Consider the following 26,265-nt stretch of genomic DNA (forward strand, 5'->3'; position numbering starts at 1 on the left):
TATCTCTTACCTACTTACATATCAAGAAGTCTACTTATTATTTTACCTGTTGTCTATGGAGTACTTTATATGGAGACTTAAAACAAACTAAGGAAGCATGGATGAAAAAATTAAGTTTGGAGAAATGAAAGAAAACATATGAAGTATCTTGAAGAAGAAGCAAGATTAAAGTAATATATTCAAGGGTATGTGGAGATGCTGTGATATCTTTCTTAGAAGGAAAAGCCAAAAGAAAGCACATTTCTCTGAGAGGAAAGAAAGAAACTATGGCCAGATAAACAATAAAGATACCTATCAGTTGTGCCTGTGGATGAAACAGACTCATAGGACATTTTAATGGAGAACCAAAATTCATTATTTGAAGTATTAGTGATTTTACTAAGATTATTTATAGTATTCTAAGGTATTTAAAAATTTACAACAATTTAAAATGAATTAAAATAACACAAGACAATTTTAATTATGGTATGGAATTATTTTTATATTAGCAACAAAATGCCCTCTTTAGTTGAGAGCTGCACCTTCCAAAAGGACTCAAACAAGACGACTCTGTTTCATAGTACAGAGTGACAGGTGTATCTAATTGCAATCCCTTTCCAAGCTGAACACCTTTAGTTCACTCAGTGACCTTTACAGGATATTGTATTACAACCCAACTATTATTCTGATTATTTTGTGTTAAAATTTGATAGTGCATCCAATTCATGATCTTAAATCTGAGTAGTTATTGTCTTTGAAATATTGAAATGTTCACTTTGTTCTTTTATTGGCAACACTTGATTTTTTTCAAGCTGTGTAAGATAACTTATCCTAGATTTTCTTGACCAATGTTTTTTTCTTATGATTGTGTTTTTATTTTTAAAGTCTGTTTTCCTTGTGATTCTGTTGGCTCATTCTATAGCAAAGTGTCTGAAGTCACTGACAGAGTGGAAAGTCAGAACAGTGTTGGATCCTGTAAGAAAACAGAGAAGCACAGTTCAAGGTAGAATGTTAAATGTGGAAGACAATGAGTAATACATAGAATTAATACACGAGGAGAATAAGCCATTGTTTCAAAGAACCTGTTGAAATTCTTGGTACTGTTTGAAGAACACAACATGTACTTTAATTCACCTTGTCTGGCTGAGGATCATGTAACAAATTAGATATGAGTGGGAAATGTCAAACCCATGGTCTTCAAGGTCACATTGTTTCTCTGGGTTTTATAAAGGCTGTGTCTGAAGTTCCTGTAGCATCAAGGGAAAGAGACACCATGGCTGCCTCCAGGATTCTTCTGGTTCTGCTCTCTATATCCCTGCTGGCCCTGACCTCAGCTCAAAGGGCCAATGAAGGTAAGAGGGGAAATGAGGTTGAAATTCATGGGAAAGAGTATAGTTGGGCCACGTCTTTCAAGAAATCAGCTAAGATCCAGAGAGTTGGCCAATCAGAGAGGAGGCCATATTAGTTTCTATAGCATTTTTTTTTTGTTGGTGACAAAAATATGTGTCTGAAAATGTCAGTTTATGTTCTAAACTAGCATCTTCATTGTGCAACATTTACTATTTGGTCATGCATAGGATTTTCACATCCAGTCTCTTTGTAAATAGAGTAGAAACATCATAATTCACCTGGATATTTTGTTTCCCTGCCAACAAACACTTAGAATTATTGAGCATTTTTTATTATATCTCCATGTTTAATAAAATTTTCATTTATTGATTCTTCTCCTGATTCACAATGTCATTTTCTTTCCATGCAGAATATTGCAGTTCACTGAAGTACAGAGTTTCAGTTAGAATATTTATTTACCAAAATCTGAGCAACTTCTGAATGAAATTGTATCTTAGAAGATTAGCAAAATTTGGATATCTCAAGATACTCAAAAACAGCATGGTGTTGGGCAAAAATGACTTTCTTCTTAATGCGATGAAAGAAAGTGATATTGTCCTTTAATGACGTGGGTAAAAGCAGGAGGCAAAATTGTAATATTCAAAAAATAAAGCTCTGGGGTCTGGTTGGTGGAATGAATTCTTCATTAAGAATGGGTACAATATATAACTGAAGATATGATGGAGGCTATGAAAGGCATCATAGATTATAAAACTATTATGGCATTAGAGAGTTATAAAGACTTGTATTTAATTAAAGGAGTTTTGGAAAACTCCCTGAAATAAACAATCATTGACCGGAAAGCTTGTCTTCTGGAAAAAAAGCTATTTGGCTAGTAAAGTCTGGTTAATGTAAACAATGAGTCACAGGGCCATGGATGGTTTGATTCTCAAGTTGTATCTGTTTAGGGAGTCACATCATTAAGGATGGTGGTACACTGCAAAGGAAGAAATTCTTGTTTTCTTTCTTTTTTTGTTCTTGTTTTTTTTTCTTTTTTCTTTTTTTGTTATTAGGGAAGAAATTCAATTGATTGCTTGACTTCCTTTTTATTAATTTTCAGTCCAAAATGGCTACTAGTTTTCTACTTTGGGAAATGATGGTTCGTTATATTGGAACCACATATACATGTGTACTGTGTATACTATGTATTTAATTTCCTTAGCAGTATCTTAGGTCTTTGCATAACTTAGGTCTTTTGCATAACTATGACTTATATAAATGCACAGTTGGAATATATGAAATCAAATAATAAATTTATTATATTTCTTTTTTAAAACCCTAGATGATGAAAATTCTCCTCAAGATCAAGGTCAGTCTCCATTTAAGGCTATGTTTCATTTTCCTTTAGAGCATATCATAGTTTAATTTTTGCTTACTTTTTGTCATGTAGAAATTCTAAAAATTGGGTTTAGGAAGTTTCAAAAACAAAGGAGCAAAACCTCCCAGTATTTTAGTAGTCCTCAGTCATGATATTAAACAGAAGCCAACCTTTCATATTGTGTCTTTGTTTTGGTGAGATAGTGTCTGGATATCAGAAGAATACATGTACCTCATGATTTGTAATTTCCTTTCTCTAAACAGACCAAGGTTAACAATGGAGGAATAGAAGTCTCTTGTGGGGAGGAAAGGGTTTATTTCACTTACGCGTCTAGGAAACAGCCCATTACAGAGGGAAGTCAAGGCAGGAACTCAAGTAGGGAAAGAACCTAAGCACAGGGCAGGCATTAATGCAGAGGCTGAGGAGGAACATAGCTTACTGGTTTGCTCCTTACGGCATTCTCAGTCTGCTTTCTTATATAGCACATGATCAGATGTCCAAAGGTATACTACCTGTCACTGACTGAACTATTCCCAATCAATCACTAATTTAAAAAGTGTCCTGTGGGCTTGTTCGATTCTAGCAGGATCCTATGGAGGCATTTCCTGTCCCCTCCTTAAAATGAGGTTCATTTCTCTCAGATGAGTTTAGCTGTATTAAGTTGACATAACACCAGCTAGAACAACATATAATTCATTTTAATAGTGAATAGGTATGTGATTTACTTCAATATTATAGTTATCCAATCATTAAATATTCTACCAAAGACATGGAAGAATCAAATAAGAGAAATTAATGAATGAGTTTTTATTCCTTATTTAGAAGATAGAGGCAGATAGTTCATATGTCTAATGCCTGACTGCTCTACAGAGTGAGCTCAAATCTAGTCAAGACAATTTAGCAACAGAAAAGTAATGGTGATTTGGGCCAGTGGTAGAGCACTTGACTAGTGTACATTAGATTCTAGGTTTAATCCGGGATGGCAAACAAAACACTTGAAAGCCATTTAGTTATTTGTTTTAAGCATATTTCTTGACTTGTTAATGATTTTTTTCATGCAGTTTCTAGTACAATTTTAAATTTCTTTGTGCATGTGTATTGTTCTTTTTTCACAGAAGCCCTTGAAGAAGGAGATGCCAACCAACAAAGTGAGACATTTCAGCGTCAAATAAATTATTTGGAGTTATTCTGAACAATGTCTAGCAACTTCTAGATTACTGATCTAGTATGAAATACCTCTAAATTTTTAGATTAAAAAAATCATGCCTATGCTTTAAAAATGTCCTCTCCCCATTATTGTACTATTTAATTATTAGCTCCACGTTGGAAAAAGGTTCAAAAATTAAAAGAGGTAAATAAAAATCGTAACAACAGCAAAATGAGAAAGGCAAAGAAACAGCTTTCTTATCCCCCTCCTTGCCTTGGCTGTCCTTGTGATGAACTCCTATTCTGGGTTTTCTGAAAGAAGCATTCTGACTATTCTGATTACCTTTGAAACAGTTAAATGGGGAATGCTTAATATACTTGAGGTACCCCGAGTCTAATAGATGGTGAAGTTTGCATATAACCATTTGCTATTAAGGAACTAGGCATAGAGAATTATTGATATCAGAATACAGGAGAATAAGAAAGACCCCATACAAAAGATGGTATAACCCACAGCTAAATCTGTGCTTGCATAAATTCATTAGTCTTAGAAGGTGAAAAAGCCATACAGTTCATGTGAGTGTGAGGAGCTGAAAATGTGGGTAGTATTAATGTGTGAAAGATTATGCATGGCAAATTGATTTTCTTTCTTTCTTTTTTTTTAGAAGCTGGGGACCAAACCCAGGGCCTTGAACTCAGGGCCTTGCACTCGCTAGGCAAGCGCTCTACCACTGAGCTAAATCCCCAACCTGGCAAATTGATTTTCTACCCCCCTTTAAACAACAGACATGTTGTGCAAAAACATCATTATATTATGATTTCTCTTAAGCACTGAGAAATATGATGGTACATGGACACTTTCATATATATCATGCCAAGTCCAAATTCTGAATAGATGGTTCTATATAAAAATAACAGGTGTATCAAAAGTTGAGGAGAAGGGGGTTGGGGATTTGGCTCAGTGGTAGAGCGCTTGCCTAGCAAGCGCAAGGCCCTGGGTTCGGTCCTCAGCTCCGAAAAAAAAATAGGAAAAAAAAAAGTTGAGGAGAGTATATTTGGGACAGAGAAGCAAAAAGTTCTTCTGTCCCTATTCTTGTAGATATTGGACTTAGTCATTATCTAACACCGTCTACTATAGTAGAACAACTTCTCACTAAATCAACTTAGTGATAGATTATATGATTGTCTTGCTATGTTCATGATGATCCTTTCTCTATTTTTGATTTTCTGGATGTGTGTTCTCTCTCCCCAAAAGATGGTGGTATACACAAAGGGCTAAATGAAATAAAGAACCATTTGCAAGATCAACTAAACCAGCATGGTGAGGAGAGCATCAAGCTCAGGAGAGGGAAGAATGGCCAAGGTAGAAACAGAAGGTCTGCTGATGACAGCTTGGAAGGCCAGGATCTTCAGAGTGAAAATCAACGAGGAGGAGATGGTCAAGGAGACCGTGGTCGCAGAGGCCAGAAAGGCCAGAAAGGAAAAGGTGGCCAGAAAGGCCAGAAAGGAAAAGGTGGCCAGAAAGGCCAGAAAGGAAAAGGTGGCCAGAAAGGCCAGAAAGGAAAAGGTGGCCGGAGAAACCAGCAGGGTCAGTACAACAGCAGTTCCAAAAACCAAAGAAAAGGAGAACCAGCTAAAGATGTTCTCCAATGATTCCCTTGGGGATAATTACATTCTATGTTTTAGTAAACTTCTCTTTCAGTCCCCCAGTTTCGCATTGCTCTGAGTTTTGCACCTTCTCATTCTCTCCACCACTTTTACCAAGCTCCATTTTTGCCATTCTCCTCACATCCACATATCAAAAGTCCCTCTTCCTTCTCATAGCAGCGTTTCCTCTGCCTCATCTGAATTTCTCTCATTATCACATTAGTTTAATGTGTTCCTAAGTTTTTCTCTCTTTTACCATCTCCCTTTCTCTTTCTTCTTCCTTTGTTACTCCTCCTAATCTCTTCCCTTTCCTCTTCCCTCTCTTCTACCTTCTTTTCCTCTTGCTTAATATTTCCTTCCTTCCTTCCTTCCTTCCTTCCTTCCTTCCTTCCTTCCTTCCATTATCTTTTTTTTCTTTCTTCTATCTTTCTTCCTTTTTTTTCGGAGCTGAGGACTGAACCCAGGGCCTTGCACTTGCTAGGCAAGCTCTCTACCACTGAGCTAAATCCTCAACCCCTCTTCTTTTTTTTTTTATTGAAACAGGACTTCAATTTTTAGCACAGGCTAGCCTGGAATTCACTATGCATTCCAAGTTTTCCTCACATTCAATGGTCTTCCTGCTTCACTATTCTTAGTGCTATTATAGGCATAGAACACCATGTCCAGCAATATAATGTATTTTAACGAGACTACTGGATGTTGAAGGTATCAGACACATGTTAAGACTATTTGACTTCTAAAGTTCTTCTCTTTGTTTCAGAGAATGATCAACAATTCTCTCAGGAGTAATCAACTTGGTCTTCCCTTTCCTCAAGTTCAAAGCATCAATAAAATCATCAGCATAATATACCTTGGCTCCTGTCTTCCTCCTAGAATTATGGTTCTCCATCCTGATCTGTGCTCTGGGGTTTTATAAGCACACAGATGTTAGGTATTTGGTGGTGGCTGAACATGTGTTTGAAGGCAAAGGATAATACTTTTGTAATCAGTGACTGAGTTATCAATATACAAGCTATTTTTTAGTTCAAACAGAAGCTTACATTGCAAGCTTCACTGACAATATTTTAATACTCAAGTATTATTGTTTCATATTTCTGGATATCTTGGGTTTAAGAGAGTCCCGAGCACTACCAGAAGCAAGGGGGAAAGCCTGCAACAGAGTCTTCCTTACACCTTTCAGAAAGAATAAGCCCTATTTCCATTTTGCAATTCTAGCATCCAGAACTGTAACTGAAAACATACAACGTATTTGTGTGGTTGGGGCATCTTCCAACCAAGTTTGAGGAGCTTGGTTAAAGCACCTGAAAAAAAAGTTATGAGAGGAAATTCACTTACCAGATATTTTTCATAAATAACCATATAACCATAGAAGGATATGTTACATATCCTATATATCTATATCTATATCTAGAAGGATACACACACGCACACACACACACACGCACAGACACATACACACGCACACACACACACACACACACACACATATATATATGTATATATATATGTATATTCCATTCTACCTCTTAAGCTTTTGAGTGGAGGAAGTAAAAGAGGGAAGGAGGGTAAAAGAGAGAGAGGGAGGAAGGAGGAATGGAGGGAAATAGGGAATGAGGGAAAGAGAGAGGGAGAGAGGGAGAGAGAGAGCAGGCTGGCTAGATGCAAGCCCCTTGTAATTGGTAGGCTCAATATAGTCAAGGTAAGGACTGTATTCTGCCTAGGCCTTCTTCACTTTCCTGACTGCAGAAATAAGTGGAATACAGGTGGCCCAGAATGTGGAAGATAAAAATGAAGACTTCAGAGGCCTACACCAAGGCCCCAAACATCTCACTTTCAGTATTAGTCTTATTGATAAAGTTAACCTGGAGTCTGAGCAGAGTTGTCTGAATACCCTGGTCAACTCTGTTCACTCTGTAGATAGCCCTGGGGAGAGTTACATGATGCAAAATGTACGAAACATATAAACTAGAGTATAGAAACATTTGAAAAGTTCGGATAGGATGAAAGGAAACATTTGTTTGCTTATGTTTCAAGAAGGCTAGGAGCTTCTACCCTGAAATTTCCCTGTTATTCAGGAAAAACATTTATCTAATGCTATAAAAACAGAAAATAAGTAAAAATAAAACTCAACAAACTTTGTAACCTCAACAAAAAATAATGGATATTAATTTCCTATGTAGTGCCTTATTACATATTTGGACAATGATAATTACATAGTGAAGGTCATATCCAAATCAACACCGCTTTACGTAACATTAGGTTGAAGAACCAGCAGGAAATTCAAAAACAAACCTGTTCACATCACATCTTTCTTTGTTTTTGCAGCAAGGTCCCAACATCTGGCCTTGATGTTTAAAGCTGATCATCTTCTAATTTTTTCTTTTGCTAGGAGTTCTGTTTTCCATCTCTTTTCTCTTGCACATCAGCTATCTTTTACTCCCACAGAGAGCTCATATTAAGACAAATTTCTCAATCAGGAGATTCTATTGTGCTTTATGAACAACTTTATAGTATCACCAAGTTCGTATGCCAGTCTGAAATGATGGCAAAGAAATGTCTGACCATACTAGTCTTTCAACATTTTTCTCATTTTTAATAAATGAACAAACTCCAACTTGATATGCTGTTCACAGCTCTTTACCAGCATGGAACAGATTTCCATTTCTGGTCCATGTCTCCATCCCTACTTAAACAGCAAGATGTATGTGTAAAATTAGCCATCCATTCCTTTTTTATTTTCCCTGGTCCTCCACAGACTAGATTACATGCCAGCTCATTGTGAGCACATTTTCTCCCACTCCAGACATCATGTCTTGCGAGTAACACAATAATTATTTCTGAGACAGGCTTTTATTCAACCAAGACTATTCTGAATTTGATATGTAGCCAAGGGTGACCTTGAACTTCTGTGCTTCCTGATTCTCTCTTTCAAATGTTGGGGATACAGGTGGGTGCCAGCACATGTAGCTAAAACATCTTGTTTCTCTTTCTTAGAGCTGTCATAATTCTGTCTAAGCACTGCCTTTTTTGGAATCCTGTGTTTTTAATAGCAATACTAATGCTTTTCATCCTCAGTACTGTCAACACGTCTCAGCCAGAGGGATTCTTTAGAAACATCTAAGACTCAGGGATCATAGCGATGGTTCAAAGATTAAGAGCACTCATGTTCTTGCACAGAACCCAAGTTTGAGTTCTAGTAACCATGTCAGGTGGCTCCCAACCACCTGTTACTATAGTACCAATAAGTCAAACACCATTTTCTTTCCCTCATGGATACTTGCACTCATATGTATGTATATAGATACATATGTATAAACATAAATACAAATAAAAAAACCTTAAAAAGACAACAAAACCATGCTGATCTGTATATATTTTGCTATAAAAGCTTAATTATATAATTCTAACTGTTTGGCTATCCTCCTGATCTGAGGTAGAATTACCCCATACCCACAGAAATGAATAGTTTGGGATGAAATTTCACAGTTGGTTATTTTTATATGTTTTGTCTTAGGAAATGAAAACATGTGGTAGATTGTAACAGAAAGACCACAGTCATAGCAAATATATGATTAAGAATAGAATAATTAAACTGTCTATATAACTAATCATCTATTCCTTAGTAGGCAATAACTACTTTAGGAAGAATTCAAATTTATAGATATTTTTGTAAATTTGGGAAGCCTTCCCTATGGTGCAATGTGTTCTTGGGGACATGGGTCATCTTTCATGTTTATTAGTCTTGCTAACAAAACAATTTAAGACAAAACTCAGAAAAAGATTGAGAATAGTTTTATTAGATTAAAAGAGGAATTGTCGGGCAGGAAAACTGTAAATATTTGCAGCTGAGTAGGGCAAGAATATGATGAATAAAGAAAGTCACACTGCTTGTACATAACTGCATAGAAGGTAGGGAGTAGAGAGGACTTCACAGAAAGTAAAATAAATCCCAAAGTATTAGAGAAAATATACATGGGAAAGAGAATACAGCAAACATTTTTCTCCTGGAGGTTTTTGAACTTAGTTAGTTGTCGTTTGTTCTTGTTATTTCTCCAGAGCATTTTAAGCTAATGCTATTTGAAATTTCGGTCTGTAACAGAAGGGTTCTCTAGAAGAATGAGCCATTACAGAGAACAAACAGCACAAAGGGAATTTGTTACTTTGGTTTCCATGATATAAGTTTGGTAGTCAAAAACGGCTGTCTGAATACTGGAGAGTCTGAGAACCTGGTAGCTGCCCAGTCTGGACTCCTTCACAGTAACAGTCTGTCATGGAAAGCCTGAAGGATCCCTGATGAACATCTGGTCTTGAATTCATATTGGAAGGTAAAAGAAAAAACAACAAACACTCCCAAACTAAACAAAAAAAACAACCCCCCAAAATCTTCCAAAGCAAAAGACAAAAATCCAACCAAACTGGACTGTAGTATCATGGAATGATTATGGCAGCAAGAGTAGACCTAGCAGATAGCAAAGGCTAGTAGGCAAGTACAGCAGTGAGTTTCCTTTAAATAACTTTCTGTCTGGACTGCCATTGGAAGGTGCTGCCTATTCTGAGAGATGTCCTAGCCCTTTGTCTTAGTCAATGTTTTATTGCTGTGAAAAGATACCATTATCACAGCAACTATTTTAAAGGAAAGCATTTAATCCACGTTTGCTAGCGGTTTCAAAAGTTCAGTTCATTATTGTCATGGTGAGAGGCATGCATGTATTCAGACATGGTGATGGAGGAGCTGAGAGTTCTACATCTTGATCCAGAGGCAGCATGAAGAAGAGAGTTATTGGGTCCATTTTGGGCTTTTGAAACCCCAAAACCATCAATGGCACACTTTTTAAAAAAGGGCTATACCTCCTAATCTTTTCAAATAGTTCCACTCCCTAAGCACTAGCATATATAAACCTATGGGTGTATTCTTATTCAAACTCTCATACTTTTTCTGTTAATTCATCTAGTATTCTACTCTTCTAGTCCCTTCTCCAGTCATTTCTTTTAGTTTATTCCATATTCATTCACATTTACAATCAAGGTAGACATCATAAATCCACCCTTTGTCAACGTGCCATTCAATCTGATGCCATGCTTAATTTACAAGTGAAGATAATAGCAAGGTCATAATTCTGCCTAACATGGCATAACTGTCCAATGTATAGTCAAGAACATGGTCTTCTTTCACTAGAATAAATGGTTAAGTCCTTTGAGAAGTGTTTAATTTTTCAAAAATTAAATTGGCCAATACAGATTTACAACTCTTAACTACCAATATTATTTGCTCTATCACACTGTTCTTTTTAATGTTAAAGGAGAGGAAAATATGATTAGTATATTGTATACATATACAAATGAAATCTTAGAATATAACAGAAATATGTCAATTATAATTCTTCTGTAATTGGTCACATGGACTTAGCTGTCATTTTTTTAGAGACTGATTAATATTATTTATTATCATTAATCGATACAAATGTTAACTAATACTTATATAATGCTTTATATATATATTGACATTACTCTCTGTTCCCCAATCTGTTCTATTAGTAGTGTTTCATGATGAGGCAATGTTTTTTTTCTCTATTTCTTTTCTTACAAAAGAAAGCATTTTATTGGAGGCTTCCTTACAGTTTCAGAGGGTTAGTCCATGACATCAGTGGTGCCAGAGCAGTAGCTGAGATTAGCTGTCATTTTTAACTATCTTTTTTTCCTATTTATTTTGTATTTCTTCTGTATCAATCAATTATCTCACTAGGTTTTGGTTCTTTGTCTGGAATCATGCCATATACTTTTATTCTTGAAGGGTCTGGACCATTCGTTATTCTATTTGAATTGAATATTGTAGGTTCCTATTGACTCTAATCACAGGACATGGTATCATCAACTATCTCCTGCACTCTCCTTGTCTGAACCTTTACCCTTGTACACATACATTTTCTTGTCAAGTTTCAATTTTTTATTGTTCTGCTCTATGTATTCCCCTTTCATTAGAGATCTGGATCGAAATAGTCATTAATAACTAGAGCACAGTCTGAATGCTATCCTGTCTTGGAATTTCTGATGACAAACAGTCTGAATCATAATCTTCCATTTTAACATTATCCAAGTTCTCAGGACACTAGAAGAATACAATCAGGTTCTTGAGAGCATATTGTGTCAATGACCTCTAACCCAGTCCCAATACAATATTTGTTCCACTCCGTAGTACTATGAAGCAATCCTCCACTGTCTTCATTTTTCCAGCATTTTTTCTTCCAAAATTTCACTAAAATGATCTTTTAAGCACCGTTTATACTATTTAAGTGCTTTTTAAAGTTCAAAGTTATAAATTCTTCCACATTCTTTCTGCAAACTAGTTCAAAAACAGAAGAACCACATGGACAGTTTTATTCCTGAAATGACCCCATTTCTGACACCACAGCCTCTGCTTGTCAGAGTTAACTAGAGAGACAGAACTGGTAGAATGCAAATATAGTGCAAATATGATTTATTGGTGTGTTTTGTTTGATGTAGCCTGGGTCATAACGCCACACCTGCTGGCACACTGTGAGGAATAGGATCCAATAGCTTCTTATTCTATGAGAATAGATGCTTCAGCAGTATCAATCTGGCATCACAGAGCTGCAGGATATCTGAAAAGATGCTTTTCTTTAATCCAACTTTGTAAGAATGTGTAAAAAATATCTAGGTCCTAACATCAGGAAAGGATTTTAAGAAGTAGCAGCAGTGGAGTAACTCAAAAGCAAATAATGAAGATGCGCAAGCAAAGACATTACCACCTTTCATTCATATTTGTTTATTCTGACTGCCAGCAGAGGTGTTGCTCACTCTGGGGAAGAGTCTTTTCTTCTCATCTAACTCTAGGAAATACACACCCATACCTGTTATAGACATGCCAAGGAATCGATTCCAAGCCTAACCAAGTTGTCAATCAGCTCTGGGTATAGAGCTCTATTTTCTAGGTACAGATCTATACTGATTCAATATAAAATGATCCCTCCTCTTTAGCAACTCTCAATTGTATAATTACTTAATTATTATTTGTCTTCCATAGTGTTTTCTGCTATGAATCACAGAAAGTAGTCAAGGTATGATTGACTATCTACTGGCATCCAAGGAACAGAGTCAGAAAGAAATTTAGCTGTAGTTCATTCACTGAGTCCTCACAAAGAAAGATATCTGTCCTCATGGCTCCAGTAGAAGCAGGTGTACAATTCTTCCTAACTTTAAAAATATCTCCATATGATTTATATCAATTAATACACCAAGGAAGTGAGGTCAACTTCATCCTAGCAAGATGAATTCAAGTTGCCAGATTTGTGAACCAAGCACCTTTACTTGTTAGGTTGTTGTCCTGTCCCCTTGCTTTTTGAAAAATAACTTTTTAATTGTTTGAAATTGTCCTTTCATTACATCATTTCCACCTTCTCTCTCATATCTCCAAACCCTTTTATGTACTTCCCCCTGATCTCTCTTATCTTTTGAAATAAGTCCAGACTGGTTGTGAGCTCGCCCTCTCTCACTTCTCAGCCTGTCAAGTGCTGGAGTCACAGATTTGTATTACCATACTAGGATCTGTATAGCTGAGGTCCTTCATCCTGGCCACATTTATTCTGCTTCTTTTTTCCTTCACTTCTCATCAGTTTTCTTTTCTTTCTCATTGTTTCCTTTCCTTACTTTACTTGGATTGTATTTTCTTTTTTTCCTGTTAATAGTTATATTATTATTATTATTATTATTATTATTATTATCATTCAATTTTGGTAGACACACAAAATTATGGGGGGTCTGCCTGACATTGTCACATGTGTAATTCATGGTAGTTTTCTCATAGCATTACTATTTGTCATTGTCCTCCCCTGTCTCCCCATTCCTATTTGTTCTTTTCTTTCTTTCAGCAGTCCCATTTTTGCTTTCATGAAACACAAACACACACACACACACACACACACACACACACACACACACACACACACACACACTTACATACAGTCTTTCTTTTTCCTACCATTATCCTTTCCTATATCTCTTCCCTGACCTTTAGGCTTCTTCATACTCCCTAAAAGTCCATTTTTCATTTCCATACTATAACAGTATCCATCCATCCATCCATCCATTTATCCTTCCATCCATCTATCTTTTCATCCAAGTCTATATTCTTTAATTAAGAAAAAATACACAGGTTTTGTTTTTTCAGGTCTGACTTATTTCAGTTATCATAATTACCTCTAATTCTGTTTATAGGACAACTGCATTATTTTTGATGTCCAAATACAATTTCACTGTGTATATGCCTGTTTTATTTTTTGATTCATCTATTGACAAATGTTTTGTGGCATATCTTAGCTACTATGAAGTGTTGCAATAATCACAATAGTGCAAGTATCTTTGTGTTATACTGACATCGTCTTTTAGATATGGATCCAGGTCTAGTATAACTGATTCTATCTTCAATACTGAAGGCAATAACCTGTCATGATATTTTCATAATCACTACTTGATACAGTCTAGATGTCCAGAGCTGATATTTAGGTCTTCTTGGTGGAGATATTTGTTTCAAAATTCAGTCAAAAGGATTTTTCTAGAAAGTTTCTCTATAAAAAATATTCTAGAATATTTTTTCAACATCAATGTATAATACAAAATAATTTTCTAACTAAATGTAACATTTAATCATGATTCATAACTAAGCAGCACTTATACTCAGTGTTAATTTCTAGTATATTATATATTTCCAAAACATTTGTTAGGAATCCTCACTTGAACCAGGTGTGGCGATGCTTGCTTTGAGTCCCAAGACTGGCAGGTGGAGCAGGCAGATCTCTGTGAATTTGATGCCACACTAGTCTACATAACAAGTTCCAGGCAAGCCAGAATCCCATGATGAGCACCTGTCTTCACAACAAAGATTGTCATTTGGTACTTTACTCTTCTTCAATCATGAATACAGTTCAGTGATGTAAGAAGAAAACTCCAAGTCAGGTCATAGGAACAAACCACCTGCTTTTCCAAAGAATGCAAACAGCAGTGAAATACTGTTACAGTTGTTTTGAATTTGTCAGGCAGCTTTGCATTTGGAAGAGTGATTCAGAACTTACTATGAAAATGTGCTGTCCTCTGTAGCTATTTATTACAATTTGTCATGAAAATTCTTTTTTTATGTCAACTATGTACAAAGGGAGAGGGAAATAGACAGAGAGACATGCAAAGTTGCTGTATATGAGATTTCCCAACATTTGATTTAAGTTTGTTAAAAGGATGTTACCGCATGAAAGCAATATTCATATAAGAATGAAAGATAATGATTTGTCATCCTTTTTCTTAGACAGTGATAGTTTTTCTTCAAATATATCCATGATGCTAATATTTTCTTCCCTTTAACATAGTCTTTACTCTACAAAGCACCCTTACAGATGCCTGTTTTAGTTTACTGTTCCCAAGGATCAGGATAAATGAATGGCTTGAGGGATATATTAGAGCTATCAGCTCACCCCAAATTACAGCTAATTCACTCTCTGGCATAAAGTAGCTGGAAGTGGCTATAAGAAAGGCCAGGCAGTAGACAATAAACAGAACTAGGAAGGAAATTACTGCTTTTGTGGCTTTCACATGAGCTGTTGTGCTGGGATCATTGTACCCTGTTACATTGAGTTGCATCTGCCTGGTGTGTCTCCATAGGGAGAGAATCAAGAGAAGGAATGAGACAAGGGACACAGAAAAGGGGAACAGCATGACCAAGTTGAGATTTACCTTGACAGAAGCATATCCAGCTTTATTTAATTTGCACCTCAGAGTAGAGTTTATTCTTTCTTTTGTCTTGACACAGCGTCTGAAATCATCAGTCAAATTCTCAGTGACTGGGAGGCTAAAGCATAGGGAGAGAATCAAGCATGCCAGTAGAGTCCTCAGAATTAGCTTGTCAATTCTCCACTTTATCCAGAGGAAAAGAGGATGGAAGAAGTTTGCTATCTTGAAGAAATAGAAAATGCTGAGGCAGGTGGCAAACCAGACACTTAAATGGTTGGTAAGCGTCCAGAAGAAATCAATGATCCTCATTTCTTTACCCCTGTTGTAAGTGTCTGGATACTGCACCAATATAATACAATCTAATAGAATTATACACTGTAGACAAATCCTGGACATAGCCAGACTTGAGAGGATTAAATCAATAGCAGTGATCTTCCTATTCTTCATCCAGCCCATGAAGTTTACCAATGCAATGAATGCATTTCCTAAGATTCCTACTAAGGCCTCACAAACAGCTACAAACATTAAGGTAGTATCAGTTTCATATGTCATTTTAAAGTAGAAAAGTATCCAATAAGTTTCTGACTGACTTGATGTAGTCTGGTCTCTACACTTGGGTATTTAGGGCTTGCTTTCCTTGTCTTTACCTCTTTAAGTTGCAGTCTGTCTTGTGAGGAAGATGGAAATTATATATGAAGACTGTAGGCAGTTTACCTAAATCTCAATTAGTCTTAAAAATAGAGTGTTTGACGATCCTTATCTTGGATTTTATATGTTATTTTATCTTCTCCGGAGGTCATTCTTTTCTATACACTGTTAATTTAGGCTGAGCTACTATTTGCTAAGATGCAAATTGGCCCAATTTCTTTCCATGTTCCTAAGCTGTTTATCTGAGGTTAAGTTTTAAAAATTTGGGATTCATACTAGTAACCTCAGCACAGATGCTAGATTGAATAAATAAAAATGTAGGGCACTCAGTTAAATTTAAATTTTAGATAAACAATGAACATATTTTAAAAGAATATTTTAGAACTTAGAGTATAGGAAATGATCAAAAACGTTTAGAAAGTACTGAACTAAATTTAGTTGGGTGTCCTGTGCTATATTAGATAACTGAACTCTCAAGAATTTCCTAGCAATTAGAAAATTAAGAGCAACTGAAATTTTTGGAGGACTCCCCTCATGGTATACAATTATGCTGTTTATTTTTAAGGAATTTAAAATTTGGCTCCACATTGAGAAATAGACCTTTAAACAAAGTTTAACCAACTAATGCTCCCTATAAGTTAATTCTCCATTAAAAAAACTTTTTGTTGATTTTTTGTGAATTTTAAATCATGAACCCAATCCCACTCACTTCAACATCCCCACACTCTGCCCTTGTAACCCCCAAAAACTACCCAAACCCAACCCAAACCAAACCAAACCAAACTAAACCACCACCACTACCATCACCACCACCACCACCACCACCACCACCACCACCACCACCACCACCACCACCACCACTACCACCAAAACCTAACAACAAAAACCAAAACCAAAATAAAAACAAAAACAAAAACAAGAACATGTGGAAGTTGAAATATGCCATAGTGTGTCACACAGCATACAGTTTTGTTCAGGTGCCATTATTTGAAAATGATCATTGCAATGATACATAGCTTTGATTGGAGGCATCTGGCTTTTGCTACACTATTACTCTATCAATACTCCATCTTCACTGAGACTTCTGTCAGATATTTTCCTGATGCTTTGTGTAACAAAGATCCTGAAGCTTTGGATCTGCAGGACTGATCCCTTCTTGTGCTATAGCAAATCATGGGGGGGGGCAGGGTCAGCTTTCCTACTTTCATGCCCTCAGGGACTGCTCCCTGTTACCACATCACCAGGGAGAGCTCTATTGTGCTGCCCAGGTGAGGTGTAGAGTGTTCTCCTGAGGACTATAGACTGAGAGCGGGCTGGGTCAGCTCGCCTACCTGGTGGAGGTAGTGAGATGAAAGTGGTGGTGCATCTTTCCTTCATCTGCACCATTTCATGGCAGAAAAATGACAGGGCTAGCTCACCTGTGCCCACACCACCAAGACCAATTTTACTGTGCTGCCCAGATGAGGTTTGTGTGTGGGATGCTCTTTCTGTAGCTGGTAAGGTGTGAGGCCATCTCTGCACTGTCCCCAGATATCAACATGCCTCAGAAAAGAGAGAGTCACAAAGAAGAAACACAAACATCCCTTGAAGAAATACAAGGAAATGCAACCAAACAGGTGAAGGAATTGAACAAAACCATCCAGGATTTAAAAATGGAAATAGAAAGAATGAAGAAATCACAAAGGGAGACAACCCTGGAGATGGAAAATCTAGGAAAAAGATCAGGAGTCATAGATGCAAGCATCACCAACAGAATACAAGAGTTAAAAGAGAGAAACTCAGGTGCAGAAGATAGATAGAATATATTGACAACAATAGTCAATGAAAATGCCAAATGCAAAAAAGCCCCTTACTTTAAACATCCAGAAAATCCAGGACACAATGAGAAGGGTAATATGTATTGAAGAGAGCATAGACTCGTAAATTAAAGTTCCAGTAATTATCTTCAACAAAATTAGAGAAGAAAAATTTCCCAACCTAAAGAAAGAGATGCCTATGAACATACAAGAAGCCTACAGAACACTAAATAGATTGGACCAGAAATGTCAGAGACAGGCAGGTAAATCAATGGAATAGAATTGAAGACCCAGAAATGAACCCACACACAAATGTTCACTTTATCTTTGACAAAGGAGCTAAAACCATACAGTGGAATAAAGATAGCATTTTCAACAAATGGGGATTGTTCAACTGGAGGCCAGCATTTAGAAGAATGCAAATTGATTTATTCTTATCACGCTGTAAAGAGCTCAAGATCCAAGTGGATCAAGGACCTCCACCTAAAACCAGATACACTCAGACTAATAGAAGAAAAAGTGGCAAGAGTCTTAAACATGTACGCACTGGGGAAATTTCCTGAACAGAAAACCAATGGCATATGCTCTCAGATGAAGAATTGACAAATTGGACCCCATAAAATTGCAAAGTTTCGGTAAGACAAAGGACACTGTCATTAGAACAAAACGGCAACAAACAGATTGGGTAAAGATTGGGTAAAGATCTTTATCAGTCCTACATCTGATAGAGAGCTAATATCCAATATATACAAAGAACTCAAGAAGTTAGACTCCAGAGAATCAAATAACCCTATGAAAAATGGGGTACAAAGATAAACAAAGAATTCTTAGCTGAGGAATAGCAAATGGCTGAGAAGTACCTAAAGAGGGGACCAACATCTTTAGTCATCAGGGAAATGCAAATCAAAACAACCCTGAAATTCCACCTCACACTTGTCACAATGGCTACGATCAAAAACTTAGGTGACAACAGATGTTGGTGAGGATGTGGAGAAAGAGGAAAACTCCTACATTGTTGGATTGCTAGCTGGTACAACCACTCTGGAAATCAGTATGGAATTTCCTCAGAAAATTGGACATAGCGGGAGGACCCAGCTATACCACTCCTGGGCATAAACACAACTGATGCTCCAACACACAAGGACACATGCTCCACCATGTTCATAGCAGCCTTATTTATAATAGCCAGAAGCTGGAAAGAACCCAGTTGCCCTTCAACAGAGGAAAGGATACAGAACATTTTGTACATCTACACAATGGAGTACAACTCAGCTATTAAAAACAATGACTTCATAAAAGTCATAGGCAAATAGAATGAACTAAAAATATCATTCTTACTGAGGTAACCCATTCAGAAAAGAACACCCATGGTATGCATTCACTGATAAGTGGATATTAGTACAAAGCTTGAATTATCCAAGATACAATCCACAGACCACATGAAGGTGAAGAAGAAGGACAACCAAAATGAGGATGCTTCAGTCCTTCTTGTAAAGGGGAATGAAAATATTCATAGGAGAGGGATATGGAGACAAAGTTTGGAGCAGAGGCTGAAGGAATGGCCATTCAGAGCCTACCTCACCTGGAGATCCAGCCCTTCCCCCCACACAACCTCCAAAACTAGACAATATTGATGAAGCCAATAAGTGCATGCTGACAGGAGTCTGATATAGCCATCTCCTTAGAGACTCAGCCATAGCGTAACAAATACCAAGGCGGAAGCTATCAGCAAACCCTTGAACTGAAACCAGGGTTCCCATTGGAAGTGTTAGAAAAAGGATTAAATGAGCTGAAGGGGCCTGCAACCCCATAAGAACAACAAAACTAACCAACAAGAACTCCCAGGACCAAACCACTACCCAAAGAATACACATGGACAGACCCCTGGCTCCAGCTGCATATCTAGCAGAGGATGGTCTTGTTGGGCACTACTGGAAAGAGAAGCCCTTGGTTCTGCCAAGGATGGATGGATCCCTAATGGAGCAGAATGTCAGGGCAAGGAGATGAGAAGGGATGGGTGGTTGGTCAGGGGGAACACCCTCATAGTATATGGGGGAGATGGGATAGTGGTTTTATCAATGGGAAACTCATAAAGGGGGTAACATTTCAAATGTAAATAAAAAAATAAAAAAAGGAAATAAATTTGTGCCTGACATTTGCACTGGAAAAAGAAGAAACCAAAGAACATAGAATTTCTTAGAGAACAAGGGATATAAATTGTCTGTGTTTAGGTCAATCATACACTCATGGATGTCCCCATGCCAAAAGTTACATAGACAGCAGTCAGAGTCTATCAGTTAGTAAATTGAAGAAAGAGGTAGGAAAGGGATAGGGAGTATTTAGAAGAAGAATTCAAGATATGCTCAAAACATATTGCATAAAATTCTAAAGAAGTTAGTAAAATTAGTAAAATTATTAAAAAAGATGATCCAGTTTGGACCGTCAAAATTCCCAAGGGTATATGTATTAATTAGTCTAATTATCAGTTCTGATCACTCATGAAATATACATCAAAATTGATAGAACAAAGATACTATAAAAGTGCAAACAGAAAGTTTTATGTTTTAAAAATACTTATTTATTTTCATTTTATGTGTACAATTTGTGAGCTACCATATGGGTGCTGGTGCCGTGAACCAAACCTGTGTCCTCTGAAAGAGTAGCAAGTGGTCTTAGCAGCTGAGCCATCTTTCCAGTCCCATTTGGTCTTGTTTTTGAAACAGAGTCTTGCTGTTTTACTGATTCTTGGTTCTACTTGCCCTTTCTAGATAACTCATGTATTGGAAAATTATATATGCTACTAAGCCCAATATTTCATATCACACATATTATGTTTCTGTATGCCAGTATCTTGACTTATAAGATATGATTAGTTTAGAGTCATCTGAGAAGAGAAAATCTCAATTTAGAATCACTGCCATGAGACTGCCCTGTGGACATGTTTCTGGGGGCATTTTCTTGATTGCTGATTGATATAAAAAGGCCCAATCCATGCTGGGGAATGTCATCCACTATTGGTGTTGTCATCTACTATGGTGTAGTTGGGCCTGATTTGTGTAAGAAAATTAGTTGAACAAACCAGACAAAAAGTTCCTGCATGGGCTCTGGTTTAGTTTTTGACGACAGTTTACTGCTCTGACTTCCATTCAGTTATTGTCTATGATACTCAAGTAAACCAAATAAGTTCCCCAAGCTGCTTGGTCATGGTGTTTATCCCAGCTACCAGAAATGGACACCAAACAACACACTGACAGATGCCTGTTACACTTTATTATTTTGACAAATTAAAATGACTGAGCCAAGGGATAGAGCATTGATAGTTTCTACCATCACTACAACTCATTTTTTATCTTACATGAAATAGTTAAAGGTTACTAGAAGAGAAGAAATACAATACAGATAAAGAGAAGTGAAGTGAAGTTAGGTTTTCACAACACACAGGCTTCTTTCTGTGCTGGAGTTTATCCAAGATGTGGCATTGAGTTTGACCAGCTTAGTATATTCTAATAAGAATATAATTAAAAGGAACAAATGAGAAAACAATACTAGTGGTACAATAGTTTAGAGAAAGTTAGTGGCTAGATTTATGCCCACACTTCTTTTTTACTCAGGGCATGAATATTTTGGGGATGTATTTCTCTGTAGCTCCAAGGGTGCAGGTTGGCAGTTCAAGGCTAATAAGCAAGGAAATTGAAAACATCCTAACAGGGTTAATGAGCTATTTTGTAAACTTTCTACTTCAGTCAGAAAAAAAAGTGGGTGAAGTAAATTGGCTACTGTGAGGAAATAAAAGCTAAGATGACAGTACCAAAATACACATTAAAGTTCTTTGGAACTGTTCAGATACTACAAGTGAATGTCATTACTGAATGATAGGTTTCTGGGTACAAGACTAGTATGAACCAATCATACACATACTGGAGATAACTGGTAAGGATGTCGTCAAGAGAGGAGATCTTTTGGTTCTCATTTATGGCAAAACAGTTGATTAGTTCATAATGTACCTCCTCCAATCGTCTTTTTTTCCCCTCCATCTTTATTAAATTGCATATTTCTTATTTACATTCAATTGTTATTCCCTTTCCCGGTTTCCAAGCCAACATCCTCCTAACCCCTCCCCCTCCCCTTCCATATGGGTGTTCCCCTTTCCATCCTGCCCCCATTACCACCCTTCTCCCTACAATCCCATTCACTGGGTGTTCAGTCTTGGCAGGACCAAGGGCTTCCCCTTCCACTGGTGCCCTTACTAGGCTATTCATTGCTACCTATGCAGTTGGAGCCCAGGGTCAGTCCATGTACAGTCTTTGGGTAGTGGCTTAGTCCCTGGAAGCTCTGGTTGGTTGGTGTTGTTGTTCATATGGGGTCTCAAGTCCCTTCAAGCTCTTTTAGTCCTTTCTCTGAATCCTTCAACGGGGGTCACGTTCTCAGTTCAGGGGTTTGCCGATGTAATTCACCTATGTATTTGCTGTACTCTGGCTGTGTCTCTCAGGAGAGATCTACATCCAGGTCCTGTCAACCTGCACTTCTTTGCTTCATCCATCTTATCTAGTTTGGTGGCTGTATACGTATGGGCCACATGTGGGGCTGACTCTGAATGGGTGTTCCTTCAGCCTCTGTTCTAAACTTTGCATCTCTATTCCCTGCCAAGGGTATTCTTGTTCCCCTTTTAAAGGAGAGAAGCATTCACATTTTGATCATCCGTCTTGAGTTTTATGTGTTCTGTGCATCTAGGGTAATTCGAGCATTTAGGCTAATATCCAATTATCAATGAGTGCATCCCATGTGTGTTTTTCTGTGATCGGGTTACCTCACTCGGGATGAGATTTTCCAGTTCCATCCATTTGCCTCTGAATTTCAAAAAGTCATTCTTTTTGATAGCCGAGTAATATTCCATTGTGTAGAAGTACCACATTTTCTGTATCTATTCCTCTGTTGAAGGGCATCTGGGTTCTTTATAGTTTCTGGCTATTATAAATAAGGTTTCTATGAACATAGTGGAGCATGTGTCTTTGTTATATGTTGGGCATCTTTTGGGTTTTTGCCCAAGAGAGGTATAGCTGGGTCCTCAGGTAGTTCAATGTCCAATTTTCTGAGGAACCTCCAGACTGATTTCCAGAATGGCAGTCTGCAATCGCACCAACAATGGAGGAGTGTTCCTTTTTCTCCACATCCTTGCCAGCATCTGCAGTCGCCAGAGTTTTTGATTTTAGCCATTCTGACTGGTGTGAGGTGGAATCTCAGGGTTGTTTTAATTTGCATTTCCCTTGTGACTGAAGATGTTGAACATTTCTTTAGGTGCTTCTCCGCCATAAGGCATTCCTCAGCTGTGAATTCTTTGTTTAGCTCTGAACCGCATTTTTTAATAGGGTTATTTGTCTCCCTGCAGTCTAACTTCATGAGTTCTTTGTATATTTTGGATATGAGCCCTCTATCAGTTGTAGGATTGGTAAAGATCTTTTCCCAATCTGTTGGTTGCCATTCCAATAGTCTTATTATGCATTCTCCAGTTGCTGAGATAATGTAAATTTCTTAATATTGAACATGTTTGCAGACAGAGCACTTGATTTCAAATATCACTGTGATGGATTCATTTTCAGAAGTTCAGCTATATTATAATAGATTCTTTAAATTATATGTTATTTTCATCTTTGCTATTATTTGATCTCATCCCTGAATTATTCAGTTCTCCTTTGAAGAGATATTTATACATTCATAAACACAATGCCAACTACTTACTCCAAACTTCTTCCATCCCCCTTTTCTTTTGTTTTCTTTTTTAATTACTTTTATTAATTTTTATAGTCCAGTTGTTATCTTCCTTCCCAGTCCACCCTTCAATTCTTCATCTCATTCTTCCTCTACTCTGTCCCCAAAAGGATGTCTCAGCCAATTCCACCCCCTGCCAGTCCTCCTTACTCCCTGGGCCCTCAAATTTCTCAAGGGCTAGGCATGTCTTTCCTTGCTGAGTCTAGACCAGGAAGTCCTCTGCTGTATATGTGTTGGGGTCTTTGGACCAGATGTTGTATGCTGTCTGGTTGGTGGCTCAGTGTCTGACAGATCTCAGGGTCCAGGTTAGTTGAAACTTCTGGTCTTTCTATGGGCTTGCCCTACTCCAAAGCTTCTCCCAGTCTTTCCTTAATTCAACCACAGGGGTCTCTGGCTTTTGTCTATTGGTTGGGTGTAAGTATCTGCCTCTGTTTCAGTCAGCTGCTTGTTGGGCCTCTCAGAGGACAGCCATGGTAGGTTCATGTATGTAAGCAAACAATAGCATCAGTAATAGTGTCAGGCTTTGGAGCCTCCCTTTGAGATGGATCCCAAGTTGGGCTGGGCATTGCACTTCCTTTCCTTCAGTCTCTTCTCCATTTTTGTCCCTGCAGTTCTTTTAGACAGGGACAATTCTGGGTCACAGTTTTTGACTCTGGGATGGCAACCCCATCCATCCACTAGATGCCTTGTCTTTCTACTAGAAATGGACTCTACAAGTTCCCTCTTCCATTTTATTTAAGGCCACTCCCTTTGAGTACTGAGAGTCTCACTTCCCAGGACTCTGGTGCTTTCTAGAGGGTCTTTCCCACCTCAGCCCCCCTCCATTGAGGTTGCATATTTTCATTCATTCTGCTGACCCTCAGGGCTTCTTTTCTGTCCCCTCCACCAATACCTGATCATGTTCCCCCTCTTCCCCTTTCTCTCCTCTTTCACCCAGGTTCCTCCCTTCCTATGCTTCCTGTGATTGTTTCTGTCTTCCTCCCAATTGATTGAAACATCCTCATTTGGACCCTTTGTTAACCAACTTGAATTCTGTGGATTGTATCCTGGGTATTCTGTAATTTTTTGCTGATTTCTACTTATTACTGAATATGTACCATGAGTGTCCATTTGGGTCTGGAGTTATCTCACTCAGAACGATATTTTCTAGTTTCACCCATTTGCCTGGAAAACTCATGATATCCTCATTCTTAATAGATGAACATTATTCCATTGTGTAACTGAACCACATTTTCTGTATCAATTCTTCCCTTGAGGGACATCTTGTGGGGTTGTTTTCCAACTTCTGTCTATCCGAGATAAGGCCAATAGTGGAGGACATGCCCCTGTGGTATGGTGGGGAATCTTTCAGGAACATGCCCAAGAGTGGTATAACTGGCTGTTAAGTAGATTTATTTCCAATTTTCTGAGGAAACTCCAGATTGATTTCCAGAGTGGTTGTACCAGTTTGCAATCCCAAGAGCAATGGAGGAGTGTTTCTCTTTCTCCACATTCTTGGCAACATGTGCTGTCACTAGTGTTTTTAATCTTAGTCATTCTGATTAGTATAAGGTGGAATCTCAGGGTCATTTAGATTTACGTTTCTCTGTTGACTAAATTTTGAAAATTTCTTTAAGTGCTTCTTTGGCATTCAAGGTTCCTTTCTTGTGCATTCTCTGTTTAGGTCTATACTTTTATGTTTATTTATTTATTTATTTGGACTTTTTTGAGATTAGCTTCTTCTTGAGTTCTTTATATATTTTGGATATTAGCTCTCTATTGGATGTGAAATTAGTGAAGATTTTTTCCCCAATCTGTCCGTTGCCCATTTGTCCTACTGTCTGTGTTGTTTGCCTTACAGAAGCTTTTCAGTTTCATGACGTCCCACTTATCAATTCTTGATCTTAGAGCCTGAGCCATTGAAGCTCTGTTTAGGAAACCCCTCTACCCTCCTTGCCAATGAGTTCAAGGCCCTTTCTTATTTTCTCTTCTGTAAGATTCAGTGAATTTGGTCTTAAGTTGAGGTCCTTGAGCTACTTGGACTTGAGCTTTGTGCAAGATCACAAATATGGATGTATTTTCAGGAAGCGGAGAAGTGATGAAGATCTGAAGTTGGGCTTCTTGCTTTCCTGGCTGGAGTACATTTATTGTCTTGAGAACTTTCATACAACTGTTACAATTGTACCATAATAATAAGCAATGCTTATCACAATATGTATTTATATGAAAAATCTAAGTGTGGCCACATTCTTAGCTTATTATAGATCATTCATCCCTCTAATCTGAAGTACCAATAAAATAGCTCATTTATGTGTATATGCTTCAATATTTTTAGTATATTATACTTGGAAATTAGGATCAATTTATAATAACTTTGCAAATTATGAGTTCATTTGTGTTTCTTTATGACTTGACTTCATTATTTATGTCATGTTAAATCCCTGTTAATATTATAACTTTTGTGCCAATTTTCCATTCTTATTTATTTATTTTTATTTATATGCTTGTGACATAATCAGAATTGAATGTATTGCATGATTTACACTAGTTGTTTGCTTGTCTTATGCATAGTTTTCATGTTACAAAGGCTTTTTCTCTTTCTATCTCTTTCCAGACACATGATGGGTCCTCAAAATAGAATTGATTTAAATGTGATTTGTGTATCTTATTCTTCTCCAGAACTCATAACCAAACCAGATGTTTAAGAGTTGTGCTAATCTGTTCTACATGTCAGTGTTGCAAATAAAGGATGTAGTGTTTGCATTTTAGAATTTGTTTTCCACATCCAAGGAGAATAAGTGAGTATGTGATATATATGTGTATATGCTGTCACAGGATCTTGCTATAGCACAGGATGATGTT

At 37.4% G+C, this 26,265-nt stretch overlaps 2 protein-coding genes across 6 annotated transcripts in view; one reads left to right on the forward strand and one right to left on the reverse strand.

Moving 5' to 3' along the window:
- The window catches only part of Lpal2 (lipoprotein(a) like 2), a 57,047-nt gene extending 50,719 nt beyond the window's left edge, over window positions 1-6,328 (forward strand). For 2 of the 5 annotated variants that reach the window (XM_087659370.1, XM_087659369.1), the window contains 5 exons: window positions 1,211-1,331; window positions 2,651-2,677; window positions 3,802-3,834; window positions 5,088-5,420; window positions 6,240-6,326. In XM_087659370.1, the coding sequence (XP_087515496.1) occupies window positions 1,211-1,331; window positions 2,651-2,677; window positions 3,802-3,834; window positions 5,088-5,420; window positions 6,240-6,268 (543 nt within the window). In that variant the 3' untranslated portion in view covers window positions 6,269-6,326. Of the gene's footprint in view, window positions 1-1,210; window positions 1,332-2,650; window positions 2,678-3,801; window positions 3,835-5,087 lie in introns of all 5 variants that reach the window. The other 3 variants (NM_001109578.2, XM_087659368.1, NM_001430333.1) reach the window with 3 other exon arrangements.
- Window positions 6,329-14,827: 8,499 nt separating this feature from the next.
- Tas2r130 (taste receptor, type 2, member 130) lies at window positions 14,828-15,766 on the reverse strand. The gene has a single exon (NM_001044298.1). It carries the CDS (start codon window positions 15,764-15,766, stop codon window positions 14,828-14,830), a length of 939 nt encoding a protein of 312 aa, NP_001037763.1.
- Window positions 15,767-26,265: the final 10,499 nt, after the last annotated feature.

The sequence above is a fragment of the Rattus norvegicus genome, chromosome 4 (genome assembly GCF_021556685.1).
Source record: "Rattus norvegicus strain SHRSP/BbbUtx chromosome 4, alternate assembly SHRSP_T2T, whole genome shotgun sequence".
In the NCBI taxonomy this organism is placed as follows: Eukaryota; Metazoa; Chordata; class Mammalia; order Rodentia; family Muridae; genus Rattus; species Rattus norvegicus.

Excerpts from the sequence above, each read along its gene's own strand:
- Tas2r130 (NM_001044298.1), bottom strand. The coding sequence starts at position 15,766 with ATGACATATGAAACTGATACTACCTTAATGTTTGTAGCTGTTTGTGAG.